This window comes from Perna viridis, chromosome 2, assembly GCF_037379345.1.
Source record: "Perna viridis isolate PV_CMFRI_1.1 ecotype Kerala chromosome 2, ASM3737934v1, whole genome shotgun sequence".
NCBI classification, from domain to species: domain Eukaryota; kingdom Metazoa; phylum Mollusca; class Bivalvia; order Mytilida; family Mytilidae; genus Perna; species Perna viridis.
Genome location: NC_142446.1, coordinates 34,597,153 through 34,620,039, shown reverse-complemented (window position 1 = coordinate 34,620,039; position 22,887 = coordinate 34,597,153). Strand labels below are relative to the sequence as shown.

Below are 22,887 nucleotides of genomic sequence, written 5' to 3'. Positions count from 1 at the left end.
ACTCACCAAAGAAGAGATACTGGAAAACCATTAATATGTGCTATCTTTTTTTGTCAACTTTCCTTTTATCTGTGGCAACATCCCTTCAGCACCTGCGTGTGGAGTTTTCATATCACAACTGTAACGTTATGCCAGATCTTGCCTTAAATACGCAGACTTTTTGTATCGCATTAGACTTGTTGCAAGTAGGCTTCTGGAACAGGGTTATATTGCTTCAAGATTGAAGTCATCACTAAAGAACTTTAATTTAAGGTCGTCATCATGAACTCATGATCGTTACGGTGTATCCATTTGCACCACGAAAACTGATTTGTTCAACGTGTCATAGTTTCCCTCTCCTTTCCCGTCTATCCTGGACTTGAATTTTTATGTGCATCTCGGCAGAGGACCGGTGCACCCGGTCCATGCTCCCAATTTTTAGTGGAGTACGAATTGCTCACTTATTTTTGTTACTTTGTATGTATTATTTTGGTTATTTTGTGTTCTTTGTTGTGTTTGTCTCTTTTCTATGTCTAGTCTTTGTACCTGTATAACATTCTTTTGATTTCGGCTAGAATCTTGGTTCCCTTACTCTATCATAGCTGATCCGTGACTATCGTACCTGTTTCTTTGTTAAACGATAATACTATCAAATAAGTTTTCTAAGTCAGAGGTCGTCATTACAATTTAATTGACTATTATACTCACTTGCTTTTGTGCTTACCCTTCCGGAGCACCTGATATCCTTAGCTTTTTTAGAATTTCATTTTGTAAATGCTTTAGTGTTTTGTGTGTCCTTATCTTCAGATTTTTATTGTATTTTATTTTGTACATATTATAGTTCGGCCGTCTCTGTTTCATGTTTTCACGTCTTGGCTTTGTACTTGGATTTTGATGTCTCTAAGTCGTCCATATATTTTGATGCTCCGATATTTTTGTCGATATAATGCATTATCTAAATTAAAATGTGAGAATCCGAGAATTCTGAAAAGGTCATTTAAACAAAAAGTAGAATGGATTGTTATTAGACCTTACATGCATTCACAAAATTGAAAATTATAATTAGATTGCTGTAGTAATGCATCTTGAAAAGATATTCGTTGTTCGTTAATAACTTAAAAAATGGTAACAAAGTATGAATTTATTCTTCTATAATCTTTAGGGTTGTTTAAGCAAAATCTAATAAACTGAACTGTTTTTATCTCTTAGGCTTGTTCGCTCTTTTTGGAAAATCAGAATTTATCGAGCACACAGGTCATATCGTCCTAAACTTCTTTTACAGTTTGGACATGTATGTGTCACATCTTTGCAATCGTTCATCACCAATGGCATCCAAGCAAGTGGAGGACACCTGTAAATATATATTAAAAAATATAATATAACTAAGTTCAGGTACTTGTAGCTATTACTTGATATATAATATGATTCTAATAATTTTCAGACAAACCTTTGGCTGGACATACATGTAAATATGTCAATTTATAAAATAAAACCCTACATATTACAGGACCGGCCTAACATATAACAATATAACCTTTTTTTAATGTCAACATTTCTTGCCCAGTAAAACAACTTGAATCAACAGATCAAAATCATTAACATGTACAGTATATAGAACAATTGATATGATAAGGTTTCATTACAAATCACCTTTTCTATACTACGTCAGATCACTAGAAGAGGGAACAAATTTGTTGAAACACGACTAATGCACCATCGTATAACCTTTAATATGAAAAATAGTAAATACTTGACGAGATACTAAAAAATCTGTGTGAAGTCAGCTGGAAGTAAGCTCTAAAAGGCATTAAATGTAATAAAATCCACGGTAACAGAACGATGACGCTTCTTCAAAATAAACCAAAAAAAAAAACAATCAATTATTGAAACGAAGACATATTAAGACCAACGTCTTATCGTGGACAGGAGCATGTCTGCGGTAGGGCTTAACTAGTTATATAAGGCTTTAACCATCCTATTTTGATACAAGATCGAAAATGAACTGAACAACAAATAAACACACAATAAAACTGACTCAGTAATACATTTAATTCTCTTCATGAAGTACCTCAACATACAGCATATAAACAAAATGAGCTATCCAATCATATGGGCTGTATTGTTGAGTAGAAATGCTTCCTACAACGTATATATATAAATAACATAAATTTCTCGAGCCTCTGAACGCTCGCTGTAACTGAAAGCGAACTCGTAACATATTACCGAATTACAATACCATCAAAATTACCAGCATTAGAAATAATCGGTCACTACAATTTCAGTGGAGCTAAATAGGTAAGATTTTATCTAGTGCAATACTATAAATGACGTTTTGACGTAGGGATGAAAATAGGGGTCGAATATCTGTTGTTGATTTTTGTTTGTGAAAACAAGGTTCAAAGAATAGACAATGCTTTGAAAATCGTATCCTTTACGATTAGATATATTAAGGGCAGTTGATAATCCATGTTTTTTTTTCAAATAATGCGCTTTTAGACCATATTTCCCTTACAATATTTGATTTAGAACCTGCAATTGCTATAATATTTTTGTATCACGAGTCAGATTTTCTTTACGTATTTTTACAAGACAGCTAAGCTTCCCTTCAGGTTTCTATTAATTTATATGTTAAGATAGGCTTTTGAACTCAAGTGCTAAATTAAAGTAGATCGCCCGTAATATAAAGCTCAAATTTCGTTCGTAGCCGATTTGACCATGAAATAAGAAATGGAACATGTAAAAAAATCTGGGAAATCAGGAACCTTTGATTTCTTTCCTTAAACCAAATATAAAACAAGAAAACATTTGTGCAATGCTCACTAACTTGATGCCCCTACTTTCCCATTTGACAACATGCACATTTTGAGATCCATATTGATCTGGATCAAAATCTGAAAGAGGAAGTGCACAAAGTGAATATGTATTAAATATTTTGCATTCTTTTCCCTGCAGTGGTATAGGAGGAATCGCGGATAAGAGGTGGGTCCCTACTTGTCCCCATATGCACACATGAGAAAGTCAGTAATGCATGTTTTGATATGTGAAACCCCCAAATTGATGGGATCAAAATCTAAAACATGAGGTGCACAATTTGTACATTAAATAAGGATTCTTGGAAAGTTTTATTCAATTCTATTCGGTGGTAAAGGAGTAGCGGATAAGAGATGGGTCCCCAATGTCTCAATATTCACAAATGACAGTCCATGTTTTGCAATGTGAAACCCCCTAAATGGTTCGAATCAATTAATAAAATAGGAGATGCACAATGGGAACGTTTCTCAGTTCAAAAATATTTTATTTGCTCAAAAATAAAATGGACAAAATTGGACAAAAATAAGTCATACTTATTTGGTCCTTTCCTAAATACAATATACATATATAGAATACATATAGAATAAGAGAGCATGCTTTAATAATATATGAACTTTACATTACTGTAATGAGTGTAACTAAAAGTAAACTGGAGAGAAAAATAGTTTGGGGAGGGGGATGTGATGGTGACGATCTATAACACAGCAAAAACATAAAAAAAATATCAGCTTGATTCACAATGGGAACATACAATAAGGATTCAGTGAAAGTTTCACTCATTTCCATTTAGGATGGGCCCTTCATGTCACCACGTTCACAAACGAAAAAGTCCATGTTACCCCCCAAGTTGATTTGGATCAAAATCTAAAATAACTGCGCAACAAGAAAGTGTAATAAAGATTTTATGAAAGTTTCACTCAATTCAATGCTATTATTCCTCCCCCCACTCACACACGCACTCTGATAGTGGGAATATAAAAAAAAACTTACACTATCAAGCAGGCTAGAAAACTGATGCAAGAGTTACACCCAATTGCAAAGTCTGTTGAAGTTATAATTTCTACTTCACAATAGGGACATTGCATCCGAATAGGGTATCTGCTGCCATCAGGAGTGTTGGGTTCAAAAATAAGGTTAATATCATGCACCAATGGGTCTGAGCGAGGATTCAATGGCATTGGCTGCATATTGGCCTGACCTTGACCTAAGGCCTGAGTTTGACCTTGACTCATGACTTGATTATATGAAGGTGGTTGTTCATAAACAGGCTGTACTACAAAATCGCTGCCTTCTTGGGTGCCAGTTTGAGTTTGAAGGGTTGGCTGAGCATGAGGCTGGTTCGTCACAGTGTTTCGGATGTTTTCAGCTGGATCTATAATAAAACAAGTACTATCTTTAAAAAAGATAGCCGACGCAGTAAGGCTTTGTTCTTCTTACCTATAATTTTCTACATCAACATATGTCACACAGTTTTCGATACCATTTTTTCGAATGCCACTAAGGTATCAGTATTTGGCCAATAGGGAAACATAATTGCGATCAGGTGACTTGAGTTTCCATATAAGAGCTTCTTTAAGGTTAAAGTGTAAAAAGTGAAACTATACCAACAGCGTCGGAAAAAAAGATGACGGGAATTATTTCAACAAATATTTGTTACCCTACATTTCGCTATTTCTGAAACGAATGCGTTTTCGAAATTGGTAAAAAATAATCTGCGTTCAGAAACTTTTTTGTAAGTACTAATGCTATCACTATCCCTTTCCTGAAAAGATCGATAATACACTCAATAATTACGGGAAGTCTTATAGACAGCCCAGAATATCAACGTTTTTAAAATCTTTGTAAAATTTTACTAAGATTTATACACTTTTTTCCCAGTTACTGTTTTGACATAAAAATGTTTGTTTCTGATTTTTCTTGGTCCCTAATTCAATAGCGGTTCATACATGTACCATAACCCTTAAAATAAACCACGAGCCTTTCTATTTGTAGAATGGTACCTTATGCACAATTTTTGTCTGCCGATAATGACAACGACGATATCATATAATTATACGACCCAGGTGTCACACTACAAATGGAAGATTGATATTGATTTCGAGTGTTGTCAGTTGAACCGCGCAGAAATCAACGGTCCGAAAGGTACCGAAAACAAGCATGATATCCAAACAATAATTTTATGGATCTCGGTAATATACCACAGGGTACCATACAACAAAATGAAGCCTACGATTGATTTTCAGGGTCATCAGTTCAGGGGCCAGGAACATTTTCCTTATGTAACGCTATTAAATAACTTGAAGGTTTCGTATGACGAGTGGAAGGTATTGTTGGATTTAAAGGGTTATGGATCTACATATAGCGTTTAAAAAAATAGGGACCAAAACGGGCCAGAAGTAAAAGTTTTCTTCAAATGTTTCTGTTGTCGACATGTAATTGCAAATTAAAAGTTCTTTAATATCGTTCGTTACCTGAAAAGAATGCTAATTTAGAGCTATATCGAGTTTGAATGTTCTAGACTATCTCTGCTGTTTTATCGAACAAGCTGCGCGATGCGGAGCGTTTTATTCATTTATTTACATACGGATGAATGTCCGTTAGAGGAATGAAAAGTGTGTTAAAGGTTTAGGAACTAGGAACTATTGATAAAAAGATTTTCATTAAGGACCGCTTTTTCACAAACATGTCGAAAATCCTAACCGAATATGTAAACTTCGATCACTTCAAGTCGTCAAAATTGATACCATGGAATTGGGAAAAAACGGAGGAATCTAGAAATTATGAAATGTTTTGGGGAATTCGGTGAAAATGTCCAGAAATATGTAATATTTTCTTGTTATTCAAGTGACATATTTAATACTTACTCATTTTACGTCGATAAATATCTTTGAGATCTCTGCTCGAAGTCAATAGGTATGACAACGTCTTGTGACGTAACTAGTAATTTGCGAACGTCAAGCCTATTTATGGGTTATGTTGCTACAAGATTGAAGTCATCACTACAGAAGTTTTATGGTCGTCATCATGAACTCGTGGATCGTTATGGTGTATCCATCTGCACCATGAAAACTGATTTATTCAACGGTTCATAGTTTTCCTTTCCTCGTTTGTCTACCCCGGACTTGACTCTTATGAGCAACTCGGCGGGTGTTAAGCATAGGACGCTTGCCCTACCAGTGCACCTGGTCCATGCTCCCAGTTTTTAGTGGAGTCCGAGTTGCTCATTTGCTTTTGTTACTTTGTATGTATGATTTTAGTTACTTTATGTTCTTTGCTGTGTATGTCTGTTTTCCATGTCTGGTCTTTGTCCCTGGATTGCATTCTTTTGATTACCGCTATAACCTTGGTTCCCTTGATTGCTTTTTTACTTGTTCCATTTTACGTGAGAGAAATATTAGTTTCAATATAGTTATGTAAGAGAGAATTGCATTTGGGCAATTAAATAAAAACAAACAGAAAAGACGCAACTTCTCAAAGCCAAAGGCAAGTGAGCTATTGCCATCACTTGGCGTCCGTCGTCGTCGTCTGTCGTCGTCGTCCGTCGTTGTCGTCCGTCGTTGTCGTTAACAATTATACAAACTCTTCTCCTCTGAAACTACTTGACTGATTAGAACCAAACTTGGCATAAATGTTTCTTGGGGTATCCTGCATAGAACTGATGTTGGGATTTTTGATTCTTTGGAAAAACATGGCTGCCGTTACTAAAAATAGAACATAGGGGTCAGACATTAGTTTTTCACATATATCTCCAAAACCATTAGGTTTAACTAAATTCTGACATTGGGTAAAAGTGTTAAGCATAAAAAGATCTATCTCTGGTTAAATATTAGTTTTAATCCTTTTCGCCATGTGAGTTATTGCCCCTTTTCAACGATTTTTGCTATTTTTAATGTTATTTCTTTCAAAAATCTTCTCCTCTGACACTAGTTGACCAATTGAAACCAAACTTAGTATGAATGTTCCTTGGGGTATCCTGTATAGAAGTGATGTGGGGATTTTTGATCCATCAAAAAACATGGCCCCCATTACTAAAAATAGTTTGTTTGTTTGTTGGGGTTTTAACGTCCGAGCAACAATATTTCAGCTGTATTCAGACGATGAACATGACATTGATGATAAAATGAACATGAAATGATGATGAAATGAAAAAGGGATGGGACACAAGGACAATGGGGTCGACAAATTTTGATTGCCACTGGAAATAGGTAGAGGTGGATAGGGTCGGCAATTTAGCCTCCTGTGGCGGAGCCCTATGGTTCCTACTCCGGGAGAATACCACAGTAGGGTTCTTTAACGTGCGAGGAACGTGAAATCTTTCCCAACACGGTGCACCACTATGGTTTGCGGTCAGGTTTTCCGTATTATAGCCTGACAACCCCAGCATGTAACACGCCAGGGTACCCCATTCCACCACCTGGGGCACACATCCCAGTTGCTCTATTTAGTCGCCTTTTACGACAAGCTTATCGCTGCTGCAGGCCTATTCTTTTAACACCCGGGCCTGCACGGGGTTACTAAAAACAAAACATAGGGGTCAGACAGTAGTTTTTCGCATATCGCATAAACCGTAGGTTTAACCAAACTCTTTCAATTGCTGAAATTATCCTTATTATAAGGCCTTCAAAAGTCTTCAGGATCGAAGTTGTCAGGCGACTCCTTGTAAGAGTTATTGCCCCTGAAAGATGATTTTTTTTTTCAGAAAATATCTTGAAACCTATAATAGATAGAAAGAAACTTTCATTTGCTAAAATGATCCAGATGATAAATCCTACCAAAGTCTTCTTGAGTCAAAATTGTTGGACATCTCTTCGTTAAATTTATTACCCTTGAAAGACAAACTTTAACAAGGTGAGCAATTCAGGCTCCCGGGAGCCGCTTGTTTGCTACTTACAACATAATTATAGTCATGTTACTAACTAAAGAAGGTTTGAACAACATCAAAAGTATTGATATTGTATGTCATACATATGTACCAACGAACATGCTGCACAAAGCTCTTTTTATATACTGTTACTTCTAAACAGTCTCAAAATCATTGTAACGAGATCGATCAGTTTCAATAATTATATTCCTATTATCACTTGTTATCTTAACACATTTAATAACACCCGTTGAAACATGTGTAACATATTAGTTCTTTTTGTCTTAGTGGTAAAGATTTTATTCATCAAAAATCTTCAGTTTGTGTTCATTTAGAATATTTTACACCAATGCAGTTAATTAGAATTGGACTTGCTAATTCTCTGATTTAGCCATCGAGTATATGGAATCCAAAAGTACTGAAAGATACAAGCTGTTTGAATACCCTTTTGAGTCTCTCAGGACTCACTCGTTTGCTCCCTGTTGGTATTATGTTAGTAATTATATTTAGTACTGTGTAGGTGACAGGATCCGCCCTTTGGGTAATCGGATAGAACTCAGAATATAAATGTATGTCCTACTACTGGTTGAGCTGCTGTGTCTTGCCTGATTTTATGGTCATTTCATTCATATTAATGGTAATTAGACATCAAAAAGGCAAATTTACATGCTTTGACTGGTTTCAACAGAAAAAGCCTACAGTGCACTTGTATGACTTTGGGATAACCCTAATTTTAAAGCCTTTTAGACATACATGTAATAAAATTTGGTTCAATCCTAAGCAGAAGCAAATGCTTCGTAGTGAAATTGATGAAACAGAAAAAAAACATAGGATATTGATTTAACATGTATATTTTTAAATGTGTATTATCAAATCTATGTGTCTGAAAAGTTGAAAAAGTTATGGGTATTTTTCTCCCACTTGTTTTGTCTAGGTGTCACGACTGCTCGGTTTTTAACCATCTTTTGAAAAAAGCTTTGTGTCTAACAGAGTAAAAATTCAACAAGAAATCTGTGAGTGATGACTCATTAGTGATACCCCCGCTTTCAACCACGATATAAGGAAAATAAACAAAATCTTATGTAAACAGGAAGTCGTTGTCGAGATTTATTTGTTCAAAATGGATCCTACAGTATAGTCAAAAGAAAAAAGCAAACCCCTGGGTAAACAGGAAGTTGATGTCAAAATTTTTCAAAAATAAATCCCAGTATAAAGCATAACTACGGGAAAAAATGTGTTACAATTTCAAGCCAATGTGATGAGTAGATGCCGAGAAAAGCGCGACAAAAATGCCAATTTTCAAAATATGAAGTCAAAAATAAAATTCTCAATTAACAGGAAGTTGTTGTCGATTTTAACATTAACACATCCTTCCATATAGCATACCTAAGTACGAATATAATGTGCTAAAACTTCAAGCCACTGTGATGAGTAGTTGCTGAGAAAATTCGACGAAAATTTCAACTTGCAAAATATTATGTTAAAGTAAGCAAAGTCATCGGTAGACAGGAAATAGATCCCACTATATGGCATAACTACAGAAAGAACATATTAAAATTCAAAGCCGCTGTGATGAGTAGATGCTTAGAAAAGTGCGACGAAAATTTTAACTTTCAAACTATTAAGTCAAAAATAAAGAAGAAACACGAACAAGGGTAAAACTGTACATCCCATCTCCTTCAAAACTGAGGTTTAAATATTACTTTCACTATTTAAATGTTATACAATCCATATTTATGATTTAAAATGTGAACCGAGCAAACCATGAAGGCCGTCATTGACTCAGTACTTCAGTACTTTGATTACTCGACATATGTTTATCATTGCTTTATATTTTCAATATAAAAAAAACTATACCAATGCTTTATTTTGGATGTGAGGTGTGGAACAATCTACCCGCGAACGAAGTCATGTAAGAACGTTTTCATAGATATGTCTTCATGACTTTGCAGGGACTATCTCGGAGGACATGCTCTGATAAATGTTTGCTTTGGTTGTTCCCTATTGAGCGTTATATAGACAAAATAAATGTAAATTGCTTTTTTTTCGGTAGACTGTGCAGAATGTGCCACAGTTTGATGCCGAAACGTATTTTCGGCCTCCGACTTTTGGAATTCAAAAATGAGTGCGTCAAAAAAACTGCAGATTTTATTCCCGATGTAAAACGTATTGTTACGAAGTATTACTTTTTACACTGGGTATTTTCCTAGTAAGACATTGTGTACTAGAATTGTGAATACAATCATCATGGGCACTTAAGAAAAGTGAAAGTTTCAGTGTATTTCTACGGACTCTGATTTTTAAATGTTTATAAAGACTGATTCATAGGCATGTTGTGCCGCATCGCTAGAAACTGTCCAGTACTTTACAAACCTTCAAAACATGTGGACTTATGTGAAGATATTCTTTTGCCATGTGAGAAATGACGATTTTTCTCAAATATATAATGTAGTCGACCACATTAGTTCATGTAAGCTTTGATTTCTGAATGGCACTTGGTCGATTTTTGTCTTTTATGAATAGTTTCACTTCATTTAGTTTGGGGCCTTTTACGGCTTGCTTTATTGTATGATTTTTTGCCAATTATTGAAGACAATGTGGTGATCTGTAGAAGTATTGTTCGTTGCTCTGTTTTTGGTTGATGACCGTCTGGTTCTCATTGGCAATCATACTACACCTGTTTTTTTTCCAGTTTTTAGTGGAGTCGGAGTTGCTTATTTATTTTTGTGTCTTTGTACGTATCATTTTGGTTATTTTACGTTCTTTGTTGTATGTGGCTGTTTTTCCCGTCTGGTCTTTGTCCCTGGGTTGCGTTCTTTTGAATTTTCCGCTTAAATTTTGGTTTCCTTAATGTCTCTTTTATACTGTTGGATGGATATATTTTTGTGAAAATTAGGGAGTTGATACGACTTAAACTTTGTGCTGTAAATTGATTTATTTCTACATTTTCTGTTTCATATAGCGAATTTCTAAAATACGGCGATATCACAGGAAACTAGGTAGAACATGCATTCTTAGTGCACGTATTAGTAAGAATCAGACAAAAGTGGAAAAATCAGATACATGCATGTCAAAAACCCACCGATCTGACACTGTAATATCACTCAAGGATACTTTCTCCATTTGACCTCTGCATCATTGGCTTTGCACAGAAATTTTTCAATAGAATCTTAGAAAAATGAGGTTTTTGACAGTAATTTGTCCTTGAAATGTTCATTTTCCGTGCATTTCAATGAAATTGTAACTGTATTGTCCAGCATGATATGGAAAATCTTGTCTGTTTGCCTTTATTCTGATGGTGCAAATAGTCAAATTACACTATCAAAATTATGGGGTTTTTTTTTCATACCATGTCTCACTTACTGCCTGATTCTTACAGGGACTGACACTTAACTCCACCTTTAAATATATTCTTTATGAACACATATTGACAATACCCGATATTTGCACAATGAATCTTAAAGTTTGTATGTAGTTTGCAAGGGAGTATACAACTTAAATCAGGTGCCTTTAATCACGTAGTTTGAGAAAAAAATCTTTAAAAAAATATAACTGCGATATCATAGAGCGCCATCGTAAAATTACAACCAAGTGTAATAGTACAACATTTAAGGAATTTAAGAAACTACAAGCTGGAAATTATCTTAAAGTGGTCATGGTTATACTTCCAGGTGAGCGAATCAGTCTTGACTACGTGTTAAATGCTACATTTCGAGATAAAAATGTCACCGTTTTAATACTCAGTCAGTTTCACTAGGTTTATTCTACCTTTTACTGGTCTTTACCTCGCACTGCTACGTTTTTTTAGATGATGTCGCGGCTTAAACAGAAGCATACACGCGCACTTTTCTTCACATTATAACAACCTTAATGATGTAAGGGTTACTAGTTAGTATTGTCGTAAGTAAATATTTTTCCTAGGTTTTTTTTTTTTTTTTTTTGATCGATACAGTTCCGCTTTTTACCTGTTGACCTTAAAGACGCTCTTCCATAGAAACGCAAGTCACCTTATTACAGTTACGTTTCCCGATTGGAAAAATACTGATAACTTAGTGGCGTTGGAAAAAAATTGTATCGAAAATTGAAATTGCGCGTCATGTGTTATTTCCAGTATGAAATATAGAAAATTATAAAAAGAACAAATTTTACTGCGTCGGCTATCTTTTTTTAAAGATAGTACTTGTTGTTAATAAAAAGGGGAGTAATCTTTTGATGCTTGAGAGACAAATTATGCTTGTGATAAACATATATGTTTTATAAAATATGAACATTCATGACCACACCAAATAAAGAATTTGTCTCGGAGTTTAAAATATTAAACAAGGAAATAATTATATAATCATTTATATTTATTGTTTAATGAATATTTTTATATATATTCAACAGTCATGTTCTCTGCATCACAACAGACAGCACTTCTTGTGGTGTCCGTCTTTGAGCGTGGGAATTAACTTCACCATAGTTTATAAACCGTCCGCAATGAGTTTTGCACCTTGGGCATCGATGGTCCACATTTTTGCAGTCAGACATTACCAGGGGCAGCCAGGCAAGTAGTGGACACCTTGAATATTCGACGAATTGCATGTATTAGTAGCTGAGACACGAAATACAAAAATAAGGGCAAATGTTTTGTAGCCCCGATTCTCTTTGTAAAATATTTTGATCCACAATGCTCCATTTCCTGATTTGAAAGCATTAGTTTTCACACAATCTATTTGAAAATGATTTATAAACATGTACAGTTAATTCAAATTATATTTTTTTAAACCAAACGGAAACAAGAACAAAAACTTGAGCAATGCTTACTAAATGGTACCATCGTTTTCCTCTCTAAAACACGAACAAAACGCAACTCAATCATTCAGATGGAAATGCGAAACAAGAGATACGCAATGAACGACAAATGACAAAGTCCATGTTTTTTTCCACCAGAATAGTCAAAAAGTCACATAGATGGTATTTGTAAAATTGATGAACGATGGCATCAGCTAATGAAGAGTGTACGTGAAAATTTCATCGAATTCCATTCAGCAGCCTCAAGGGGGATGCGGAAAGATACTGGGGACGAACAAGCATGATAGCTATATGAATTCCCCCGCTTTAAAGCAGAGATAATATAAAAGCAGAGTACATCACCATTCTGTTGTCATTTTATATGCTTAAAGCTAGCACAAACGCTAAAGATACGCCTGAAATATTTACATCTACGTGTACTTTTAGTTCTATAGAAACACACTTATGTAATCAATAACACAAAAAAGACAATGCAAGTCTGACACCCAAACACGAAGTTGGTATCAGTTATTATCTCATATCCACAACTAGGACAGTTCAACCGAACCGGAACCCTACTACTTGCTGGTGTGGGCGGAACAATCATTGGGACATTGTGCATCATGGCAGCAGCATAATGATCCAATGAAATAAGTGTTGACTGCATTTGCCCTTGACCATTGACCCTTTTCTGTCCTTGACCATTAACAGGAAGATTTCGTTGACCCATGAAATGTGCATGTCCACGGCCCATGACGTCATAAGATGGTGGCCTTTGTTGCCCATGAATTGAATTGTTTGTATGGTTGTAATTACACCCTTCAAAGCAAGACTGACCTCTAGGTGATTCGACGGCTACTCGGATTGGGTGGTTCTGAAAGGTTTCTGAAGTAAAACCAATTGTTATTATAGAATATTTTTGGAAAGCATATCGTTGTAATAGATAGTACAGAGAACTTTCATAAAATATTTTGTACTTTCATGGAATACACGTAAATGCACATGTAACTACATATAGTTCACATTTTAAAACTATATTCAGTCAAAGTAAAGTGACCCATAAAAAATTCTTTAAAGATAATCGCTAATTCAAACCATTTTGTCTATCTTTATAAACAAATACTTAAATATGATTGAATCTTGATTATTATTGTCTATTCAATGGTCATAAACTATGCACTTACTCATCGCTATCTTACTCATAATATGTTGACAGTTCGTTTCTGGTTAAAGAGGTGGCCATGGATACATCTTGTGACGTTTTATATACCTTTTTCGGTTTGATTGTAATCGCATTTTTTCTATCGACTTAATATGCTAGAATTAGGAGTCAAGTAATAATCAGGTAAATTTAATGTAGTGCAACACTTTTTTTTCAAGATATAAGGAGAATGGATTGGGTGAGTATGCCAAAGTATGAAAAACGTTAGCAAAAAGCCATGCATGGGTCTGCAATTAACGACAAGGAAAATCTCACACCACATGGCAGACTGCAGCTGGCCCCAAAACAACATACACAGATACAGTGAAATAGTTGTCTACAGCAAAATAAGGTAAACTGAAAGTGAAAACGAAACCATACACACAGAGGTAAATAATTCCTGACTTGAGACAGGCGAAAAAAATGCAGCGGGATTGAAGTAATTTGGCGTGAGTGATCACAACATTTGTTCTTTTAAAACTGGCCACTGTGAAAAAAATATTACACAATTAAACATGTACCTACAAGGGCACACGGACTGATCAAAGTCTTCCAATTCAACCAAATTATTATTATTACAAAAGAACAGATGTTAAACATATTAAAAGCAAATGTTTACCGAATTATGTCTCCTTTTCATTGTAGGATACAATAATAGTACTACATAAATTGTTAATTGTTTCGTGACAAAGTTGCGGACGAATCTTTACTAAACGAAACGCATATATATACACGGCAAAAATCTTTTACCATCGTTGCAAGAAAGCAAGCAAAGTCAGTTTTTGATTCAAGGATTACATGATGTAAAATAAAACAGTAATCATACATTTGTATTTCCCATATTTTTTAAACTGTTATTTTTTTCCAAAATGTTGAAACTGAATGATAATCTTTACTACGGATTTATTTAGTATGATGTGTGATCAATAGTTCAACAGTATCAAAATTCACTCACATTTACAAATTTTGTTCTATGTCACCTTCTTCACAAAGTTTTAAACCTCTCCAAAAGTTAATATGCATTCACCTTAAAAAATTATGTAATTTAGTATTTATCCTACACCGAATTATACTCAAATAAAATCAATTTCAGCTTATGAGCATAAAAAGACACTTTTTATCAATTTGAATTTTCCCCGCCAATTTTACTTGGTTAAAATCTTCACTCCCTGTTTTTTTTATCATAAAACATTAATTATAAGATAAGATTTTTTACTGATAAATGTGTTAAATGGAACATACTTAACACATTTGATTTTTCTTGACACATAACTGCAAAAACAAATACTCTAAATTCTTTTTTTATCACTTAACATCTTTCAAGTCCAAAAAGTAGTCCCCCAAATCTTCTGTTGATTTTAAGACAAGATATTAATTTTATTTTGCAGAAATAATAGAATATTATTGAGCTGAACAATTGCAAGAAACATATTGACTGGTTATAAAAGAGATCTTGAATGATATAATTACATTTGGAATATAATTGTGTGTAGAGTTCTGAAATAGAAGGAAAGTTCCAGGCATAAACCGGTGACATAAGGTGTTTTTATCCTGATGGATCAAAAACCAAAAACAACCATGAAACCCGGGGTTAATTACGGTTCGGATAATCTGTAAACATGAGTGCATTATATATGAGAAATATGAGAATCTGGCAATAGCTATCTATAGATATCGATGCCCTGATAAAGTATATGACCTATATATCAATTATAACGAGCCTCTGTGTCTGAATCGGAAACTGGGCAGTGTTCAATGCTAACCGATCTCATACAAGCAAAAAAGCATACGTAGAACACATGTGCATTTAAGAGGCACATTTTGATCTCGCATGAAGCTAGAACTACGAAGCTATGAGGATAAACACGGCACCAACCAGCAGCTTAACGTGGAGTAGTAAATTAAATACATAATAATTAAGCAAATCATATGCGAATATAAAGTATTGAAATTACGAGTGTAAGAAGTCGTTAACATCGAATGAAAATGACGTATATTTTCGTCTCGGATGAAATACAAAAAATACATGTATTACCAATATAAAGGATAAATATAATGTAAAATTAACTAATAATTGACGAAGTCCTCGTAACATCATTTATAACTGCGAATCAAATTCATGGCTTGGAGGCATTGAGCCCGTGATTTAATTCTGACAGGAAATCTCTTCTTTCAGAGCTTCCCATACAAAGTTCGATATTTTCGTATCTTCTCACTCAAACGTGTTCATTATTTGGTCTTCAGTATTATTTAAATTCAGGTACTCTTCTCGATATGTCATATGAATAGGGTTTTCTAGTTTAAGCCAGATAGTCTGAAGTACGAATACTAAGTAATATACCGGTCTTCATAATTAGCGACAAGAGGCGTGGAAAGATGTCTAGAAAAAGCTTCAAGTAAGGTACAAAGTGAAGAGATTTTAAAAAATATATCTAAATATTCTACTTCGTTACCTTAGATGTTACACAAGCGTCATATTATTGAATAAAAAATCGTAAAATCAATAGAAATAAAGATTTTACAAATCTACATGTAACACATTTTAAAATGCTCGTTTTATATGAGTGGAGGATGGACCGAAATTGAGATTGTTCTAACTAGCATGTTTTTTTTTAATCTAGATACTGTCGATAAGTAACCACATTGCAGTTACTTTTAATAAGTATCTAGATGGTTTTGAATATCATATAGATGGAAAAAATAATATGTATAATATGTAAAATCATCTTATTTAGATAAAAGACTGAAGTCTGCTAAGTCGCAAATCGTCAAATATTCACTGTCACTGATTTTGGCTTACTTTTAACATCCGAAATGGTACAAATGCCATATACTCTAAAATCGGATGACTTCCGCTAAAATCTTGGTTCCCTTGATATTATTGCGTACTGCTTCGTAACTGTTATAACCCGAATGCTTTCAACCATCCGGGACAAGGTTAAACAACTGGCAATGGCTATATATAGATATATGTATATAATCAATTGTGACGAACGCCGTTTTGAATCTGAAACTGGGTAGTAGGGCGGATTCAGGCGGGGGCATGGCGGGCGTACACCCCCCCCAAAAAAAAATAGCAAAGTATAGGTTGTCAGGGGTAGATTTAGGCTGTTTTAGGTTGAAACTTTAATTTCTCGCTAATTTTACCACAAAAGATATCGACATTGCACCCACTCTAGATGAATACTTCAAAACTTTAACCTAAAATTGCTACTGTGCGCCCCCCCCCCCCAAATCTAAAGTCCTGGATCCGCCCCTGGGTAATATTAGAATACATGAATTCAATGCTTAACCGATCAGTCTATCTTAATGTAAATTTACCTGTAAAATTTAATGTAAATTAAAAAATAGACCTTGTATGTGGTACGTTTTAAAAAGGTACGTTGTAGTTATCTAATATTGACCAGTTAAGGAACCAGTTTAGGAACCAGGTTAAGCAGCTGGCAATGAATATTTATAAATAACGGGGCGTACTAATGTATATTCAGTGCCTGAATCGGGAACTGGATAATGTTCAAAGCTAACCGATCTTTTCATGTAATTTTTCCGTTCTCTTACAAGCAAGAAACACACGTAGAATACACGTGAATGCTACTTAAGAGAAAAATTTTTATCTCGTATGAATCTATAGCTATGACACTATGGCAGTAAACACGGCGAGGGTCTGCAGCATTACGTGGCGTATAACTACATATTCATGCAAATCATATGCCAATATTAAGTACTGAATACGAGTGCAAGAAGTCGCATACAATGTTAGCAACTTAAAATAGTTATCTATGGAAAGTATCTATATGTTCATTTGTATTCATACAGATTCTTTCCCATACAGATGATTTATTAAAACCCTTTAGATACTTGTTAACAGTAACTGTTACTTATCGACAGTTACTTTTTGAAAGTATCTTGATGTTAAAACCATCTAGAGAGAACCATCTCAATATTGACTCTATCCGCCACTCATAGTTGACTAGACCGATATCACTTTTTTGAATTTAATTCCAACTATTAAAAACCCTCTAAAAATAATGTCGCTTTGATAAGTTTCATAACTTTTTGGACGTTATAAGAGTCGTCAAATATCGCTCTTCCACTTATAAAAAAGTTCTAAATCGACACTCCAGCGAAGTCAACTTTACAAACTTCTTGTCTAGACTTTTTCTTCGTAAGTTTCCTTTGCTTCCTGTCTTCTTTTTGAAATTATTAATTGGTTACATCATTAACTAAAGATGCTCATAAATACATGCACTCTTAGTTTTAAATGTTGATTAAAACTATGAACTTTAAAAGATTTGGTCGAGTCCAAGATGTCTAGACACTTCCTAATCTTGTACAAATAAAATAGAATAAAAACAGCACAACGAGTTTCATAACAGATCATAGTTCGTATAAATGTAAAGAATCCATCATTAAAAACTCTTGTCATCGAATCGGAAATCATAGTTGAGTCGATTGCATATTTTATGGACGATTAGGAAGTGTAATAAAGACGCAGCCTATAATGATTGTCGTTGAGAATAATAGCAGATTTCAACGTCGCCTCCGACGTCTTCGACGCCTTGCTAGTCTTGCATGACCGCCATGGTGCACGCCCATTCCTCCAACTCGGGTCCGTCGCTGATTCTGTCTAACGAAGCGTCCACATTCTGCCTTACAGCTTGGACACGTGTGAATTACATCCTTGGAACTAGTCATAATAAAAGGCAACCAACAAAGAGGTAGACATCTGAAATACAAGTTAGCTGTACACATTAATTTTTCGTTCCCTAATGAAAAAAAATATACATACACTTTCTTGAATATTCAAATCGGTCATTTTTGTATGTTTAAACTATAATACTTATAGCTCGAACCCCTTCTTCTTTGTACACTCTACATGTACCAAAAGCACACCTGAAATGTTATATTCTGTGCCATAGTAAATATTGAAAAGTAAGGCACCTAAGTGTGATCGTTAGCATCATCAAATTACCTCATTTTACTATTTTAACCGTCTATTCATGTACATGTATAATACAGGTTTTTACCAGACAAGTGAAAATAATTAGGCAAAATAAAAAAATAAACTAGTTCCCTGTTACCAGCAAATAAAATATGGTAAGAAGATAAGGACATTATCTTATTTTTCAAAAGATTTTGAATTTTTCGTCGTCATGAACTCGTGGATCGTTACGGTGTATCCATCTACACTACGAAAATTGATTTGTTCAACTGTTCTAGTTTTCTTTTCTCTTTCGTCTACCCCGGACTTGACTTTTTATGAGCAATTCGGTGGGTGTTTATAAAAAAAAACACTTACCCTACCGGTGCACCTGGTCCATGCTCCCAGTTTTTAATGGAGTCCGAATTTCTCACATGATATACTTTTGTTACTCTGTATGTATCATTGTTGTTGTTTTGTGTTCTTTGTTGTGTGTGTTTGTTTTCCATATCTGGTCATATTCTTTTTATTTCCGATAGAATCCTTAATTACTCTTTCAAAATGCGTTAATTGGGAAACTTTCTAGTCACATTAATGATTGCAACAATGTGTTTACAGTAGATAAGGTAGCAAAAAAACAGACATATTATTTTTATTTTGGCTTATTGAAAACATTTCAATCATCTTACCCCATGAAAAAACACATTATACAAGCAAGATAAGTACATGATCCAGTCACGTATTCCGTGCTTGTTGTTATTTCTTGTTGGCATGATGGGCATTTCATTCGCACCGGATTTTCATTGGTTGCAGGATTATTTGGGTCAACCATCGTCATAATACCCTGCATCATGGCTGCCGTGTTGGGGTCTATTGGTATATTGATCGTTTGTGCCTGTCCTGGTTGTGTTGCTTGACCATACGAAGGTGGAGGTTGTCCAGGCATAGGTTGAGTAGCTTGCCCGTACGATGGAGGTGGTTGACCGGGCATTGGTTGAGCATTAAATCCAAAGGAGGTTGTTGGTTGACCAGTCGTTGTTTGGTTATTGAAACTGTAAGGTGGCGGCTGCTGTCCGGACATAGGCTGAGATGTAAAAGCTGTGTTGCTGTAGTTTGCAGGACCTGGGACGCTGGAACCTTCCGGTTGTGAAAAACTAAAAGCGGTACCATATTTATTTGGATCTGAAAACAACATAAAAATTGATCGTTCATGGCCTGCACCATTTCTAATTACTGTTACAGTATAAAATATGTATGTTCAATTATTTTGGGGAACAACTAAAATTCAAACAGTATATAATTTGATAACTTAGTGTAATATTAGTTATTAAAAAGTATTTTGTTTCCAGTTTTCAAGGGAAAAAATTATAACTGCTGAAAGGATATGTGTATTATAAAAAAACCAATGATCAGAGGTAAAAAGAAATATCCAAGATAAAAAGGATAGCACCACTTCCTTTAGTGGAAATTCCTCATACTTTGTAAGAAATCATTCAAATTCATCTTCCAAATATACGGAGAAAGATGTTTACAAAAAGCTGGCATTTTTAATCGACAACATATTTATACAGTGTGGTGGACATGTTTTTTTTAACAAACGGTCGGCATTCCAATGGGAACAAATTGTGCTCCTCTACTTGCTGATCTATTCCTTCTCTCTTATGAGGCTGGCTATATAGCTGATCTTATCCGAAAGAAAACATATTGTTTAGCTAGATCCTTTAATCTCAGTTTCCGCTATAGAGATGTATTATCTTTAAACAATCCTAATTTCGGGGATTTGATACATCGCATCTACTCCAAAGAACTTGAGATAAAGGATACTTCAGACACTGTGAAGTCAGTCTCATATCTTGACCTACACTTAGAAATCAATGGTAAAGGAAAACTAATGACCAAACTTTACGACAAACGTGATGACTTTTCATTCAGAATTCTCAACTTTCATTCATCTGTAGCAACATCCCTTCAATACTTGCGTATCGAGTGTTTATATCACAACTCGTACGTTTTGCCAGAGCTTGCCGAAACTACGCAGACTCTTTGTTTCGCGCTAGAATTCTAACAAATAGGCTTCTGGAACAGGGTTATGTCGCTAAAAGATTGAAATCGTCATCACTACAGAAGTTTTATGGTCGTCATTCTGGGTGAACTCGTGTATCGTTTATGGTGGAACTATCTGCGCCATAAAAACTGATATATTCAACGTGTAATAGTATCCCTTTCCTCTCCTGTCTACCCCGGACTTGACTTTTTATGAGCAACTCGGCGGGTGTTTCTAGAAAAGCAGAGCACGCTTACACGTCCGGTGCACCTGGTTAATACTCCAAATTTTTAGTGGAGTCTGAGTTGCTCATTTGTTTTTGTTTTTTGGTATGTATGATTTTAGTTACTTTATGTTCTTTGTTGTGTATGTCTGTTTTCCATGTCTGGTCTTTGTCCATAGATTACACTCTTTTGATTACCGCTATAACATTGGGTCCCTTGATTATTATTATTTCCCCTAATGAGATTTAATGGTTCGTCCATAAGTTGCAGTTCACAAAATAAATACAAGCATGTACATTTTTACATATGAACTGGATCTTTTGTATTTTACAGGTATGAGTAATGTAACCTGGACTTGTACAAGATGTACCGATGAGCAGATAAGGTGTATTGTCCTTTTTAGATCACCTTGGCGAAAGGACTATGTGATTTATTGTCATCACCTGACGTCGCCATCGATTAACAACTTATTCTCCTATGACACTACTCTGCGAAGTTCGATGAAAGTTGGTTTTATGTCTATATATATATTTAAAAAATGAGATTCTTCGCCATAAAGAGCTTTACAAATTAAAAGTTTCATTTAAACAGAAATTGTTTGACGACTCCCCGATAGAGTTATAACTAGGCAAAAAAGATGCGTTTGTTTGTTTGTTTGGTTTTTTTTAGACCAAAAAAGATAGAAACTTTCATTTGATGAAGTGATCCTTATGGTCAGCCCTACAAAAAATCAACTGATTCGTGGCCCAATTAGAAGTAACTGTTCTTCAAATTACTAGCTTTTTATAAGTTTTTAGCGTCTATATTTTTAGAACCGTAGCGGACTCTCAAATTGTTTCCAGTACTGGAGTATTTTTTTTTTCAATCCTGATAGGCCTAGAAATGAATTCCAGGTAAGCGATGCGTCTAGTTTCCTCACAAATGGAACGGGAAAAGATTTGTTTTAAAAATCATTATCATACTACTATTTGTACATGCACAACTCTTATACATACACTCTTTGCAAGAGTGAATTTGAACATAACAATGATCACCTTGTTTCAATCCTATGTCTACCTGCATGGACTAGAAACCACAAGGACACGAGCTGTTTAATGCTGTTTAAACTATTTTTATACATTTTATAATCCATCGCCATTACACAAGTTCTTGTGCTAGAAACTGCCGAGATGAAATATTTTACTCACTTAACAACATGCATGCACTTGCAAAGAGAGCATGGTTTGACTCACAAAATTATACTCCACCACCGAGGATCGAACAGAAGACCGCTCGGCGATAAGCTAGCGACAAACCGATTCGGCCAAGGAATTAATCCTTTAGCCAAGTCAATTAACTGGCTATTTAAATCTCACTCACTATTACAACACAGGTAGGCCATCCTGTCACACACCTATGGAGATACGTGTATGTATTTTCAATGTCAGTCAAATACTTGAATACTGTTTTAATTATTAATATTATCTTACCCGAATAGCCTGGTGGAAATCCAGCCATTTGCTCTATTTTTTCAGCACGCCCTTGTAAAAGCACACAATATATTACAAAATGCCCGGTAAATTACACAAAATCACAGTGAAAGTGTCGATGAAATCGTTGTTAGACATGGCAACATACAAAATATGAATGATTGTTGGTATTTAAATGTGTTGGTGTCAACCTAGGAGTTCATAAATTAGATCACAGAATTGTAAACAAATCTAGTTCCGGTTGATCAATATACTAATAACTTTTTGGATTAAAAATTTGCATAAATTAGATCACAGAATTGTTAACAAAGCTAGTCCCGGTTGACCAATGTACAGACTAAAAGCACGTGACCGATATTTAATACAGATTAACACAGGATATAATTGTTAATCAAAGTACTCATGTACTGAATCAATTTATATCGATTGTTACGCCTCAAATAATCTTCAAATTGCAAAAATTGGGATACTTGATATAATGCGAAAAACACGGAAAGACTACAAACGTATCTAAATACAAGCTTGTTGTGACTCGCGTGTTGTCACGTACAAAAAATTACGTGGCATCTTACAGTGCCCCATTTTGCGTAATATTCAGGTTTGT

The 22,887-nt window shown here is 34.8% G+C and overlaps 3 protein-coding genes across 3 annotated transcripts; all 3 read right to left on the bottom strand.

Annotated features, from left to right (window-relative positions):
* Window positions 1-1,105: 1,105 nt before the first annotated feature.
* LOC148624789 (lipopolysaccharide-induced tumor necrosis factor-alpha factor homolog) lies at window positions 1,106-5,754 on the bottom strand. The gene is made up of 3 exons (XM_088571183.1): window positions 5,655-5,754; window positions 3,781-4,162; window positions 1,106-1,330 (listed from the first exon to the last, which is right to left on the bottom strand). Exons 1-3 carry the CDS (start codon window positions 5,656-5,658, stop codon window positions 1,219-1,221), a joined length of 498 nt encoding a protein of 165 aa, XP_088427309.1. The 5' UTR covers window positions 5,659-5,754; the 3' UTR covers window positions 1,106-1,218.
* Window positions 5,755-12,785: 7,031 nt separating this feature from the next.
* On the bottom strand, window positions 12,786-15,017 carry LOC148624788 (uncharacterized). Its single transcript, XM_088567683.1, has 2 exons — window positions 13,609-15,017; window positions 12,786-13,309 (listed from the first exon to the last, which is right to left on the bottom strand). The coding sequence occupies exons 1-2, from the start codon at window positions 13,625-13,627 to the stop codon at window positions 12,888-12,890; spliced, it is 441 nt and encodes a 146-aa protein (XP_088423809.1). The 5' UTR covers window positions 13,628-15,017; the 3' UTR covers window positions 12,786-12,887.
* Window positions 15,018-15,601: 584 nt separating this feature from the next.
* LOC148624787 (uncharacterized) lies at window positions 15,602-22,637 on the bottom strand. Its single transcript, XM_088567682.1, has 3 exons — window positions 22,284-22,637; window positions 19,236-19,728; window positions 15,602-18,351 (listed from the first exon to the last, which is right to left on the bottom strand). The coding sequence occupies exons 1-3, from the start codon at window positions 22,309-22,311 to the stop codon at window positions 18,156-18,158; spliced, it is 717 nt and encodes a 238-aa protein (XP_088423808.1). The 5' UTR covers window positions 22,312-22,637; the 3' UTR covers window positions 15,602-18,155.
* Window positions 22,638-22,887: the final 250 nt, after the last annotated feature.

Excerpts from the sequence above, each read along its gene's own strand:
- LOC148624787 (XM_088567682.1), bottom strand. The coding sequence starts at position 22,311 with ATGGCTGGATTTCCACCAGGCTATTCGG. Across the intron at positions 19,729-22,283 it reads ATTTCCACCAGGCTATTCGG|ATCCAAATAAATATGGTACC; the intron begins GTAAGATAATAT and ends TGTTGTTTTCAG. Across the intron at positions 18,352-19,235 it reads ATAATGTGTTTTTTCATGGG|ATGTCTACCTCTTTGTTGGT; the intron begins GTAAGATGATTG and ends CTTGTATTTCAG.
- LOC148624789 (XM_088571183.1), bottom strand. Across the intron at positions 1,331-3,780 it reads TTTCTAGCCTGCTTGATAGT|GTGTCCTCCACTTGCTTGGA; the intron begins GTAAGTTTTTTT and ends ATATATTTACAG.